At 38.4% G+C, this 14,163-nt stretch overlaps 1 protein-coding gene across 1 annotated transcript; it reads left to right on the top strand.

Annotated features, from left to right (window-relative positions):
* Nucleotides 1–4,731: 4,731 nt before the first annotated feature.
* On the top strand, nt 4,732–11,889 carry LOC115036183 (peptidase M20 domain-containing protein 2-like). The gene is made up of 5 exons (XM_029494319.1): nt 4,732–4,810; nt 10,666–10,820; nt 11,227–11,353; nt 11,461–11,568; nt 11,735–11,889. Exons 1-5 carry the CDS (start codon nt 4,732–4,734, stop codon nt 11,887–11,889), a joined length of 624 nt encoding a protein of 207 aa, XP_029350179.1.
* Nucleotides 11,890–14,163: the final 2,274 nt, after the last annotated feature.

Raw genomic sequence — 14,163 nt, 5'->3', positions numbered from 1 at the left:
GGAGTATGAAAGCTGCCCCTTGTCTTTGTCAGTATTTCAGGTACATCACCATGGAGACTCTTCTGCACCACAGCGGCTCAAGGTCACCTGGATTACTCTGCCGTGGGTGTGTGTGCTTTCTGTGTGTGTACATATTCCAGTGTTTAACAGCGCAGAGACTCTTTCAGGGCACAAAAGAGCCACTGTGAGTTTGATGATAGCGTTCGAAAAGCATTGGATGAATGTCTTACTCTCAGAGCGTGTTATATTTTGCTCCATCTCCATGTCATGATTTTTGGGATCCTTTAAGACAGATTGCTTTTTCTATGCTCACTGATGCTGTCGGCCACCCAGAAGTCCTCCGTGTCTTTTTTCTTTATTCGGCCTATTGTACAGAATTACTGACTAAATTGTTTCACATCATTATGCCGCATTGGGAACTGTCAGTGATGTTGATATTTATAAGCCTGCTGTGCTTTGTCACAAGCAGGTTCAAATCTGTTTTTCTTGAATTTATCTCAACATATTATTATTATTATTATTATTACTGAGGCTCCATTTTTGCTGTTTCTCAGCAGCCTGAATTCTTTTCACAGTATTTAAAGAGCTACATGAACGTGACACGTTGAATTAATACACCTGCTGCTGTGTGAAATTGTGTGGTTTCTAAGGTCAGGATGATAGTGTCTTAAAAAAAATTCTCACTTAGAAATTGAATTCAACATGGAGGTCAGAACTGCTTTGAAACATGGGTGTAAATACAGAACATTGGTCAATTATTCATATTTATATTTAAAACATTACACTGGTAATATTGGTATTGTAACCTAGTCCCATTTCAAGACCAAGAAATTTTAAACAAACAAATAAAAAGAAGAACAGAGGGTTGAAATGCACCAACAATATTTGTTACTAGGCTCAATTCACCGTTGGGGTTGGTCGAACATATAAAATATATTTGAAAGCAAATTGTTGAATGAGAAAAATCTAACACCCACTGTTGAATGAGTGAAAAGTGTTTTCTTCAGGCTCTAAATGGTCAATCCCAGTTTTGGGTCCATGCAGGTTCAACCCTCATCAGTCTCCCTCAGATACATGTTCATGGACGAGGTCAAAGGTCGCGGCCGCCAGAGTCAGGAGTTCATTGTTAAGTTTTGATTGATTAATGGTGTGTCACGCAGCGACACCTGTTCTCACAATGAAATCAGCATATTATCTGCTAGTACGGATGATTCCCATGTCAGAGTCGCTGAATCTGTGGCGTTTTGCGACTCTGTGTGTCTGTGTGACTGTGTGCGTTGATGGTGCGAGACAGTTTGTGTCAACACGCCTGTGACATCAAAGAAGGTGTCTCAATTATGACTCTGATGTATGAGCTCTGGGATCTTGGGACAGATAGGGTATTAAAGCTGACACTTTCTGACCATAATCATTAGAAAACGGATTCATCTGAAGTCTAAATGCACACCATAAACATATTAGCACAGATTTCATTTTCATTTTATCTCTGAGGTGTAACTGCTGTTCAAACAGCCATCTGGGTTCTGGTTTGAGAAGCTAGCATTAATATCATGTAATTGTTAATCACACTGTGCATGCTAGAGCTGGAAACAACAGTACTTTTACTTTTTTTTACTTTGTCTCTGTGGCAACATGACCCCGAAGAGGAGCGGGCCTATCTTGAAATTGCCTTGTTGGAGTTGAAAGGAGATAAGCACTGGGGAGTTTGACACAGAGTGTCGGGAGGTTGGCTGTCAGACTTGCATGAAAGGTAAAGTTTGAAAGCGTCTCTTTTTTGTTCTGTCTCTCTTGTGTTTGGTAATTTGTTTGACCTCGAAGCTGTAAGATAACAAGAACAATAGAAAGGAAAACACGGTAGCCAAATACAAAAATGCAGGCAAACTATCAGAAAGAAACTAAAGAAACAAGCCACACATGTTGGATTATTCCACAGGACAGCACAAACAACATGCTTATGTCAGTTGTACAGGCGGTAATAGTGCAAGAGAAGTTTATTTTGAGGGAGTGACCAACTCCTAAAAATCAAATAAGCTAATCTCAAACAGCTGACAGTTATTTGTGAGTTTCTTAGTTGTTATGTTTTCTTGCCTCATCATCTTCTAGTAAAGTAAACTGTTCTTAATGACACCATGTGTACAATAAACAATATTGTCAAGTCTCACCTAAATTCAGATTTTTAAAAGCTGATGGTGACATTCGTGGAAAGTCAAAAAAAAAAAAAAAAAAACGTGTTATATGAGCCATCCTCTTGGGATCTTAAGTTTTAGTATATTATAAAATACAATTCATTCTCTGACTTCATACTAATCTATTTTAGGTTGTAAAAGTTATTTCAAAGGCTCCAGCTCATTTTCGAAAAGAGCAACATGCAATACTATGAAATGAATATACATTTGACACAAAGACACGTAAATGCTGGCAAGAAATATCTAGAAAAGTACAACAAAGGAGAAATTAAATGAAACACCCTTAAAAGGAAGTCCCCGTTCTCAGTTCTGTCATCATTATAAATGAGCCAAGCCCAATGACATGACAACACATCTGTTAAAACAAAACAGATACAAAGCTTATCATCTCCAAACAATGTTTGTGTCCACGTTTAATCAAGCGGCCATCATGTTGTTGTTATTATTATTGTTGTTGTTGTTGTTATTAATTTAATTATTTATTTCAATTACATTTTTTAAGAGATACTCATGGCAGCAGGAAAAGCAGGAAACATCTTTCACAACAGGCTCCATATCTGACGCTTCTGCTTCTCATTTTAATCAGTCTGTGAATGGCATCCTGTGGTGATTAAGCCTGTCCTCACATCCTGCATGATCTTTGTTTCTGATTGATGAATGTTCAACCCATTATTCTAATCAAATGACTGTCTTTGCGCAAATGACTGCAAAAGTAACTTGTTGTATAATGATTAGAACGATCTATTGCAAATGAAAACAGCATCATTAAAATAGTGCCGTCTAATTATACAAAGTTCAATAATGCAAGGTTTTTTTGCTTCTACAGTTCAAAATGAAACACTTCAACTTGTCACTGCTCACCTGTCATGTATGGGTATCAAAATAAGATACAGCACTTATTACGGTGTGCTTGTGAAGACAGTGCAACGTGGTAGTGCTCATGATAATATTTGTCTACTATTGAGTCACGTTGTTTGGGTAAATCACAGCCTGTGAAATAATATTTAGATTAATTCCTCAGTTGAGACTCTGTTTAATCTCTACCAAACATAAGATTTAAAAAAAAAAATCGATAAATTGAGAGGAATTGGATTGTTGTGACTTATGCAAAATCAAATTAGGCAAAAGCAATTTCATGAGTTCACATCATCTCACTTCGCCCCCTTGGTGTGTGTTTCACTTCAGGAATATGACCTAAGGGCTTGAAGGTGGTGCAGTAGAAGCAGGGTTTATATTGAGTTAAGATAAATCAGTGCTTTGTAGAGTGAAATTAATCTAATATTTGTTTCTCTCAAATACAAATCACAGCTCTGAGCCAAGCAGGGAAGCTTCATCGACGGTGTATACACATATACTCAGGATTAAAGCCTGGATCTTGAAGTTTAATCCAGCGCTTTCCATTATTCTAAGCAGGATCAATTACACTGGTTTGGCTTTTTTCTAGGAATAGTTGAATATTTTAAGAAACACTGTTATTCATTTTCTTGTCAACAGATAAATTGATACTACTTCACCATCAGCATCAAGTCACTAAAACACGCTTTCATATTTGAATACATGTATTTTGTTACCATTGACAGCACCAAACTAGCTTTTGTCCAGTCTTCATATTAAACTAAGCCAAGCTAAGGTAACAAGAATTTACCACACTCATTTGTAATTTCTTTCTCCTTTCATTTTCTTCAAAAGGATGAAGAAATGTAGTCAGGCTATATTGAAGTTAAAGTAAATATTTCAAAACCCAAGAAAGCAGTGTGGCCATATTTCTTTGATGAATGTCGTGCAAATAGAGAGGAACAGGGCCAGAGGAGAACCCATGAGGATGTCAGGATAAATTTCATTCTGATTATTATTCTTTGAAATTTGGTGTATGTTGTATGTACACTGGCCATAGAGGTGGTTTCACTTTACTGTATATAAGGGAGTAACCCAGAGCAGGTATCGGGTAATTTTTTCATCAGAGCTGTACCTTTATATTCCTCCCAAACGCCGTTATTTAATCCTCTCACAGGATCTTAGAAAACAGTAACACTACAAGTGTCAGGCGGGGTCACAAAAACTGGATTTGTTTAACCCTGCCATCATTTTCTGCTGTAGCACAATTAATCCAGTTGTGTCAGCTGGGGCTTTAATCCTTCAGAAGCTCAAGTATTATTTATGCACAAGAGCTCATAGGAATCTGAAATGAATATTAAGTATGTTCATTATTCAGGAGCAGCTATGATTCTGAGAGAGCTGTAGCAGTTGCATTAGCCGATAAATACTGAGGACAAGGAAGACGCCTACGAGCTCCCATTGGGAGAGCTTCCAATTAACACTCAAGTTTTCTCACCGACATGTTGGCTGGCTGGAGGATGTGAAGAGAGGAAGACGGAGAGTCTGTTCAGGCAGACAGAGAAACTATTATTTAGTATATGTGATAAATATGTCTATGAATTAAGTTATTAAGGTACAAATTGATGTCCCCATTGGGAATTTCATCTTCTTTTTAAAATGAATGAAAACTACTCCACTGCAGATAGGAGAGTCATCAACGTGGCCCAACATGCCCTTCCTGAAGGACATCGCCTGCTCCTGTGACCTTCACACAGCTAAAAACCCCATCAAAGACTCCACGCAGCCCAGTCATCACCTTTTTGAACAGTTGACCGGGACCACCAGGCTGACTAACAGCCATTAGGACTTTAAATCATAATGTGTTCTGACGCGTCATCTCAGCTGTGCAATACTCTTTTTAACTCCAACATCATTTAACTGTGCAATTACTCTTCTACATTTTTTCAGAACTTTTTTTAATAGTTTCATTAAGCCAAACTTTCAGTTTGTTCAATGCTTTGATTTACGACTACTCATCTGAAAATTAAATAAATAATAATTTAACTGGGAGACTTGACATTGTAAATTCTTCTTTTTTTATATGTTTTAAAAAGCTGTCCATCATTCAGGTTTTTTTTTTTTATCTGTCTCTCATTCTGCTTTCAGTTTTTTCTTATGCTTTTGCTTCTCAGAGCTACCCAGGTCTGCTCGACGTTTTCATGGTCTCCTGTGAAGCATTAAGGAGACTGATGTGTCCCTGTCTGTCTCACGCCTTTGTCTCTGTTAGACTAAAGCACTGATCCCTGCTTGATCTCTGTCTTCCCTGTAGACTCTTTGCCCCTGAGTCTATGTTCTATTTCAACTGTTCCAGCTCGCCACAATTATCAGAGCAGGAGGATCCTGCCTCTCTTCTCTAAAGAGAAGAGAGGGAGACGCATCTTCCCTCCGCTGGCCCAGAAAACTGGAATTAATCCTGGCCCTTGGGAACTCACCAGGTGAATTTCAAAGATGACAAATGTACTGTGGAGAGTGTCAACTTTTCAAATGCAATAGCTGTGAGTTATGAAAGTCAGGTCAACTGTATCTGCAATGAACAATATGTTAATACTTTACAGCCTCTTTCAACAACTGCTTTCTTCCACTGACTGAAAAGAGATCTAATGTGAAGAATGAAACCTTTCTGTTCTCATTCCAAAGGCACCATTGTTATCAGTCAGATCTCGTCGCAATTATTATAGAAGACAAATTTACACTTCAACTTCACTTTACGCACATCCTGCTGATTTTGGCTCCTCTGTGGTTAGAGGGATGGTAGTGTTCAGCACACTGCCCACAAAGGCTGATGTTATTGGGGGGGACATCAGCCTTTTCAGCGCTGTCAAGCAAAAAAAGGCTGCAGCAGGGCCTCCTCTTGAAGCAACGAGGGCAGCTCTGTGTGCAATTTTTGAGAGGACAGAGTAGAAAATACAATTCAAGCTTGAAGACAGGAAGCTGGAGAGAATATAGGAACTTTCTTCTTGTCATGTTTCATTGCTTCAGTGTTTTGTAGACATAGAAGACACTGTGCTGTGTTTTTCCCAAATAATCCAATCTATTTCCTGCTCTCTGTGTTTTCTTTTCACACAGTAATGATAGCTTACACCATTTATACAAGCCAATCCCACAGAGTCTGCTGCAACCCAGCATGAGAAACGTGTTACTATACTATTTGTAAATTTTCCTGCCAGAGTCTCAGGAACAGCAAACTCAAAAGTGCTCATAAAGCATCAAAGCAGACCCTAATGTATATGAAAATGTGTTTTGGTTAAAGAAGATTTTTATTAGAATTTTTACATCAATTAACCCAGACAGAGTAAACACATCTGTTGTATATTCACAATCCAGAGTCTGGGTGAAGCTGCATTCAATCATAAGCCGTCAAGCACCACTAATGCCACAACCAAATGTTGTACAGTGTGTCCCTACCCCAAGTCCACCCCCTGAAGAAGATGGCAGGGTGACTTGATGAGCTGAGGTGTTAATGTATTCCAGCTTTGAGTTCACTGTGTGCACTGATGTGACATTAATGAAAAAAGCAGGACTGTCAAGTTGGACGTGTACACCCCCACGCACAGACACATACACACATTTCTGAAGCCCTCAGGGGATATTTTTTAACTACCAAGCGGCTTGTTGTGCAATATCGAACATCCCAGCCTGGATTTCCAGCGAATTCTCCGAGGGCACATTTTGTCTCACGGTGATGCTGACAGGGCAGAGCAAGCATGACTGACACATTGTCAGTTTCCTTCAGTCAACTGGAATCTCATGTTTAATCTCATCTTCAAACAGAGAGCAGAAGAAAGATAAAATATATGATCATGCCAGTATTTTCAGACTTAAATATTAACACGAATGTTTGAGCCAAACTAACGATTACAAAGTGGTCTGCAGACCAGCAGATGTCCACACGCAGATGGGATTTACACTTATTCTGCGTGAGATTTTACAAGACTTCCCCAGTTACCAGAAGTCTTCTCAGCATGCATCCTATACCCAGGCAGAATCCATAATCATCCTTCAATTAAAAACAAAACAAAACAAAACAAAACAAAAAAAAAGCACCAATTGTTATTTAAGGGCTGAAGTGCCTCTCAAATTGCTTGGCCATTGTGACCCCTGGCATATGCTGCTGAAGGCCACCTACACAGATCACACAAAAGGAAGACGCTCTATATATCGCCTGAATATTCATTTACCCAACCAACTCTGTATTGTCTGATAAAGAAATGCAGCTCATGTATGAGAATATAATGAGCAAGTGAATTGCACACGTTATGTGTGCGCGCGTGTTAAGTCAAGCTTTTGAAACTGAAAAGATGCTTTGATGATGATATAGTGAAACAAAATGTGCAATGGGGACAGATATTGATTCAAACTGTCATTACTGGTGTTGTTGTGGTTATTCCTTAACCACGCAGTTATCGTTGTTACTGTGATGCTTATCTACTGCACTGAAAGCTTGTCTCAAAATTGCAGATTGAATGGTCAAATGTTCACTTGCAAATAGGCATATTTACATGAGCTTAGATTTTTGTCTGGTTGATATGAACTTCCATATTTTAAGACTGGAGTCGAGGCAGAGAAACATTAGTATGTGGAGCACACTGTGGACACAAACAAACACAGGCAGAATCTGTTTTCCTTTCATCCCCCAATTCAGAAACATGTTGTTATCAGGAGCAGATCCATTCATTGTAGCTGTCAAGCCGGCCTTCCTCTGGGGCATCCTGCTGTTGTGATGCCTGCATGCATATATCAAAACTCATGCATCACTTCCTCTCTGTGGGCTGACCAGTGTCTCCACATAAAATATCAATATGCAGTACTTGAAATGTGTGTTAGCCTACTGTATATATCATTGTAGTAGGCAGAGGTTTTATTTGTTGCATCACTCAAAAAAATGCTTCACTTTTACATTTGTCACCAGTGACTATTGAATTTCTTTCCACTGAAGCTACTATTAAGATCACTATCTGTTTGATGTACAATTTCATATTATCTGGGTTGAAATGATAATAATTTTAAAGAAAATTTACACATTAAATCTTACATTCTTGATTTTTTATTTATTTTTTTGGTAACTCGGGCTAATTTGTGACGCTAAACACATGTGTAATCATGTGAAATGATGCACATGATGGAAAGCCAACTCTCCTAGTAAGACAATGGGGTAACACATGGTTGTGTCCCTTCAATGTCACTTAATTGATACACAGCAGACAGTGTCAGCATCATTGGTGGGGCATAAAGTAATCTGACAGACAGGTCATGTCAGGAGGCAGTCTAGTGTCAGCTTGCTGAGCGCTGTTCTGTTCCTGTGAAAACTGCCCCCAATTAACCTCCAACACACTGAATGCACGTACATGTACACCTGCTCTGTCTCTCTCTCTCTCTCACACACACACACACACACACACACACTCACTGAGCATGTGACAGCTGTGGAGTTTTGTCTTTATTCATTCAACACTAATTGACCTTGTTTTTTTGCGGCCAGACCTGATTTCATCCTCAACAGGGAAAAGCATTGTTTGCCCACTGCTTGTGTAGAGTCATCCAAGGGGCTACAGGCCACAATAGTTATGAAAAGATTTTTCTTTCAAATGTGCTTTTTTGTCATTTGTCTAAATTCTTCAAGGCGAAATTATATTTTTTGCAAAAGAAAATAATTCAGAGCTGAAAGCAGCCCTTTACCACAGTATGTCACTCTGGGTCCCTCTAGTGAGGTAACACGAGCATCAAACAGGTCTGAGCGGAGAAATGTGATTTATAAAAGGAATAACAGTGAGGCAGAACGTTTTTCGGTGGTGGAAAAGATAATTGGTGTATGTTTTAGAGTGAATTTTTATTATTGGATGGTAATTATCTGAAAAAATCATATCAGAGGCAACTGACTTGGGTGTAGATGCTTGAAGACGTTTCACCTTTAATAGAAAAGGTTTATTCAGGTCTAGATGGAAATCAGAGTGTGATGCATCTTCCAAAGTTTTTGCAGCACTTGATAGTAAACAGGGAGAATGAAGCAATGATACATTTTTCCTCAGGAGAAGGGCAGACAAAAATTCTGTAACTTATTCATTCATTCATATTCTCTTCTTCTCATCTGTTTCTGGGCCGTGGGGGCTGCTGGAGCTCACAATGGGGCGATGGTGGGGTCACCCTGGACAGGTCACCAGTCCATCGCAGGGCCAACACACAGAGACAACCACTCACACTCAGACCTACAAAATTACAGCAACAATCTCAAGGTTTATCTGAAACTATAGGGTCCTTAGTTTAACAGAGGTAAACCAGGATTATATATATATATTTTTTTTAAAAGTCTTGTAGTCTATTGCTGAGTGGTCTACGGAGTTCATTGGTTGCGAGTAATGGACTGGGCTAAGGCAGATACGGCGCCCCCCCCAGGACCTAGGCCGCACCAGACCGGAGACAGGACGCGTCCACTGACTAGACCAGTAAAAGAGCGAACGGATCACCCACTGAGATGATTTGTTTATGGAGGAAAAGGGGACATGCAAAAATGCACAACTACTTGAAGTAATATTTGAGTACCATAAGCTTCTTACCTGTTTTATTCCTAATTGTAACCCCCCCCCAAACAAATGGTTTGGCCACCGATCCTTCGCTAAGCCCCGCCCCCTTGGTTACTGTTGCTATGCTAGCCTGTTTTCTGTTGTCTGAAGTTCGGTAGGAAAATGTCCAGCCAGCATCAGTCCGGTGATCAGAAAGGAAAAGAAAAGAGAATAATAAAATAAATATTACATATACAAATATTTTTTAAAAAGGGTGGTGACGGTGAATTTGGGACGAGAAACGTAGAGCAAGGTAAGAAACAGGGCCGTTAGCTTGTAACTAAGCTAACTGGCCAGCTCTAATGCTAACGTCCTAGCCTAGCTTGTATTGAAGGCGACACAAAATGGTATATTTGTTACCTTTGTTCTTGCGGGTCTGAAGGCTTCTGTAGGAGACCACATCGACCTGCCTGTGTCTGTCAAGGTAACTCCAGAGTCTACTTACTTTGCACACAAGCATGTTCGTGGAATACAGAGAAAATAATGGATAATTAAAACAATAGTAATTTACAGCCCTAATCATCACTAGTTCCCGACGCAGTAATGCATTTCCATCAAACATATAAAATACATTGTAAAAAATTTCTAGAGAACATGAAAATGAAAATGTTGATAAGGTGAGATTGATTGGAGTCCTGCAGGGAAGTTTGTTGAATTGAATTACTCCATATTTTCTTATTTTCTGAATGTGTTAAATGCCTCAGAAAGATCAGAAAAGGAAGAGCTTTGAGTTAACTGTGTTTTGAACCTTTCCTGAAAAGATAGTTTTATTTAATTTTTTTTTCTTTCAAGGCTCACAAAAAAGCACCTACCAGCTTTTGAAAAGTTGTGCCTCAATGCACAGTTAAGCAGCAGCCTTGAGGAATCTGTAGCTTACCTGTAACTGTATAATGCATTTTCTTCAGCCTTTACAAATGAAGAGGGATGTTTAATTTCACACGGAAAGCAGAAATAACAAACTAATTTGGCATCTAAACCCATATGAATTCTGTATCTTGTCAGAATTATATCTTGCTCATTGTCTGTACAGTGTCTTCCCTACACAGGTATCATCAAACGTGCAGGGGAGAAGCCCAACATTATACCTGCCTACAGTGAATTAGCATTTTATCTGCGTGCTCCGCTGGTTAAGGATTTCTGTGAACTCAAGCTCAAAGCAGAGGCTTGCTTTAGGGCAGCTGCTGTGGCGACTGGTTGCCAAGTAAGCTTACTGAAAATAAATCTTTCTTCCATTGTGATTTCCTTTGTCCTGTATACACATATCAGCTATATTTATTTAAATTCACAAAATAAAATACTGATCGGGGAACACAAAGTGGAGAAATTAACTCAAAATTGGATTTGATGCTGCTATTATATGACAGAGCTGCTTTTAACATTATTCCTGTAATTATGCACTAAATGCTGTGTTGCTGTTATGTAATTCACTGTTATCTTCAGGCTTCACTTCTTCTCCATCTGCACTGACTTTAGGCAGGTTGAACCCAGACTCCATAGTGCACACAACTTCACATATTGTTAATTTATGATAATTATATTTTACTAATTTGTGATCTTGCCTGCCACATTGCATTTTATAAATTTGGATGAACTTGTGTTTCCTGTAGGTGGAGATAACCTACCCATTCAATCCCTACTTTAACATTCTGCCTAATGCCACTCTGGCAAACCTGTATGAAGAAAACGGAAAAGCTTTAGGGATTGAATTTCCAGAGCAGCTGGCCAACTTCTCTGGTAGGTGAAGATAAAAAAATCACAGTTTAAAAGCATAATTGTGATCAGATTGTATTTTGTTGCACCAACACAGTCATTATCAACATGATTTTGTTATTGTCTTGCAGGGTCCACAAACTTTGGCAACGTATCATTCATACTTCCTGGTATCCATCCTTTCTTCTACATCGGCACTGACGCATTCAACCACACTGAGGAATTCATTGATGCAGCAGGTATTGCAGTGCATGTCTATAGGAAGCACATTATTTTCTGTAATAGAAAATGAATCGTGCTAAGCTCAGGCAGATTTTTTTTCAGCCAACACCTTTACCAGGTCAATTTGTTTAGATTTTTTTCAATTTGATTTTTTTTTCTGCTCCACTCTTTTTGCTGCACCAGGAGCTGAAAAGGCCCAGTTGTTCACCCTGAGGACAGCCAAAGCCCTGGCCATGACAGCTGTTGATGTGTTGTGCTGCCCAGATCTGCTCAAGCAAGTGAGACAAGACTTCAGGCTGGCCGAACAAAAACAGGAGAAAGGACTAGAAAGACTATGATGACAGCTCCATACTTACACTCAAATCAGGATCGTTGTAAAAATGATCGGAGGAAAAATAAAGAATTCACAGACAGATGAAGGTGTTTGAGGAGATAAAGCTGTGAAGTTACAACTCAGTGAGGAGCAAGATATTTATAACAACCACATTTATGCAGCATGCTTTTTAACAAGTAATAGCTAAAATAGCTTATGTCATACTAAAATATTCAAACCTGATCAATTTAAAGACCTCTTAGTCCAAACAACTGTTGCAGTGATTCAAGATGTCAAGATGTTGACCCCTCATTTTCACTCATCCTGTAAAATGATAGTGAACAACTGCATGGATCCTCACAAAGTCTCCAAAGGATAAATTCTAATGAAGGCAGTCATGAAATTTAGCTTAGACACTTCGACTCCTGTGTCATCATCCCAACTTTTCAGTTTATGCCCTGTAGAACATTTACATCAGCCTCAGCTGCAGTTCCTGTTGAGAGGGAATTAACTAATGTTAGCATCTAGCACACTAAGCTCAAAGTGCCTGTACCGAGGTTCGGTCTACACTTTTCACAATGTTTGGCTTGGATGGACTTTTTGATGATGAAAAAGGTATTTATTGTTTTAATTGTTCCTACGTCTTTGGAATCTTTACAAAATCACAAAACAGAAACAACCTTAAAATAGCTTGACCTTTTTGGACTTGGGAATTGGGTTGCATTTGGCTTATTCACACACGCACACAAAATAAATTCAAACATGTGCACCCAATTCTTATTTTTAAAAGTAATTGAAGATGTACATTGTATAATCATTCCACCCTGAAAAAAGAATGGTTAAAATAAATCATGAAAAGCACAAAATGAATGACATTCATGCCAATGAAGAGTGTATTTAAACTTCTGATCACAACTGTATATATATCTGTATATACAGTATAATATCCTTTTACATGATTGGTTATGAATACTCATCAAGAATAAGGACTGTGCCAGAGAAGGAAAAGAAATGCTGCAGTTGGTAAGAGTCCAAAGTCTAATAACTGTGAAAGCTTATCCCCCAGTGAAGTTTAAACAAGCTGTTAAGAGAGAAGGAAAATGGGATTTTCTTGTGGATGAAGACTTGAGGAGTTGCATCAGTAAAATGTTGTTGAATGCTTCAACTGGCACAAAAGTTGTGGCCACAAAAATGTGATTTTATTTGTGTTTTATTTAAATAGAAAAAATATGCCTAAAAGTAAGCCATGCATCTCAATCCGTTTCTGTTTGAACAAGTCAGAAAATTACACAGGAGATTTAAAATGTACATTGGTTTTGTTGATCAGCACCTAAATTCTGCCCATATCATTTTCATATTTTCAGAAAACAAAACATTTATTAAACGTTTTCTCACATATAACATTATTCAAGAGTTCTTTTTCTATCTGTGTTTTTGGATTAGTAAATCTTTTATGAACAACCAAAAATATTTGTAATATCTTTTGTTTAACAGCGTATGAAGATGTTTTAAAATGAAAAGTACAATAACACTAGCAACTAACAGGTCACAGTGAACCTCAATGCCTCACAACACCAAACAGAGGAAATGAGCTTCTGTTGCATAAAAAAAGAAAGAGAAATACTAAGGACATTTAGAAAATAAAAGTCAGTATCATTATCAGTATTTGGGATTTACTAAACATATATTTTTACATTTGTGACTGCAATATTTTGCTTTTCTCCTAAACTTTGTCAAATGACACAGATGCATAACTGCACTCCATACAAAGATCACAAAATATTAGAACATATAATGAGTCATACTAACATGCTGCCAAAGCAAAACTGAACTCCAAGAATAATTAAAATCTGATTGTCAGGTTTTTAAAGGAATATCTCCACATTTTGGAAAATTCTGCTAATCTGCCTTCTTGCAATAGTTCAGATGAGAGGATAATATCAGTTTCATGCCCAAAGTCTAAAAGAAGCTACAGCCAAGAGCTGATTAGCTTAGCTTAACACAGAGACTGGAAATGGGGAAACAGTCAGTCTGGCTCTGTTTAACAGTTTCACAATCTGCCTAGCAGCGTTTCTACAGATTGCTTTTTAATGTGATATATCTCAGTCGCAAATCCACACAATATCCAAGGTGTAAAAGACAGTTTTACAGCAGATTTTATATTTTTACACTTATTACTTGTATATCTGTGTGCTCCAGATGTGTTATTAGACTGCCTCCAGGCTGAGCTAGGACAGCTGTTTTATGGTCAGTTACTGCATCCAAAAGGTGAAGCATATACAGTATCGTTGTGCAGTTT

Source organism: Echeneis naucrates, chromosome 22, assembly GCF_900963305.1.
Source record: "Echeneis naucrates chromosome 22, fEcheNa1.1, whole genome shotgun sequence".
In the NCBI taxonomy this organism is placed as follows: Eukaryota; Metazoa; Chordata; class Actinopteri; order Carangiformes; family Echeneidae; genus Echeneis; species Echeneis naucrates.
Note: the sequence above shows the minus strand (reverse complement) of the source record. Positions and strands in the feature narration are given on the sequence as shown.

Excerpts from the sequence above, each read along its gene's own strand:
- LOC115036183 (XM_029494319.1), top strand. The coding sequence starts at position 4,732 with ATGCCCTTCCTGAAGGACATCGCCTGCTCCTGTGACCTTCACACAGCT. Across the intron at positions 10,821-11,226 it reads CTGTGGCGACTGGTTGCCAA|GTGGAGATAACCTACCCATT; the intron begins GTAAGCTTACTG and ends TGTTTCCTGTAG. Across the intron at positions 11,569-11,734 it reads GGAATTCATTGATGCAGCAG|GAGCTGAAAAGGCCCAGTTG; the intron begins GTATTGCAGTGC and ends TTGCTGCACCAG.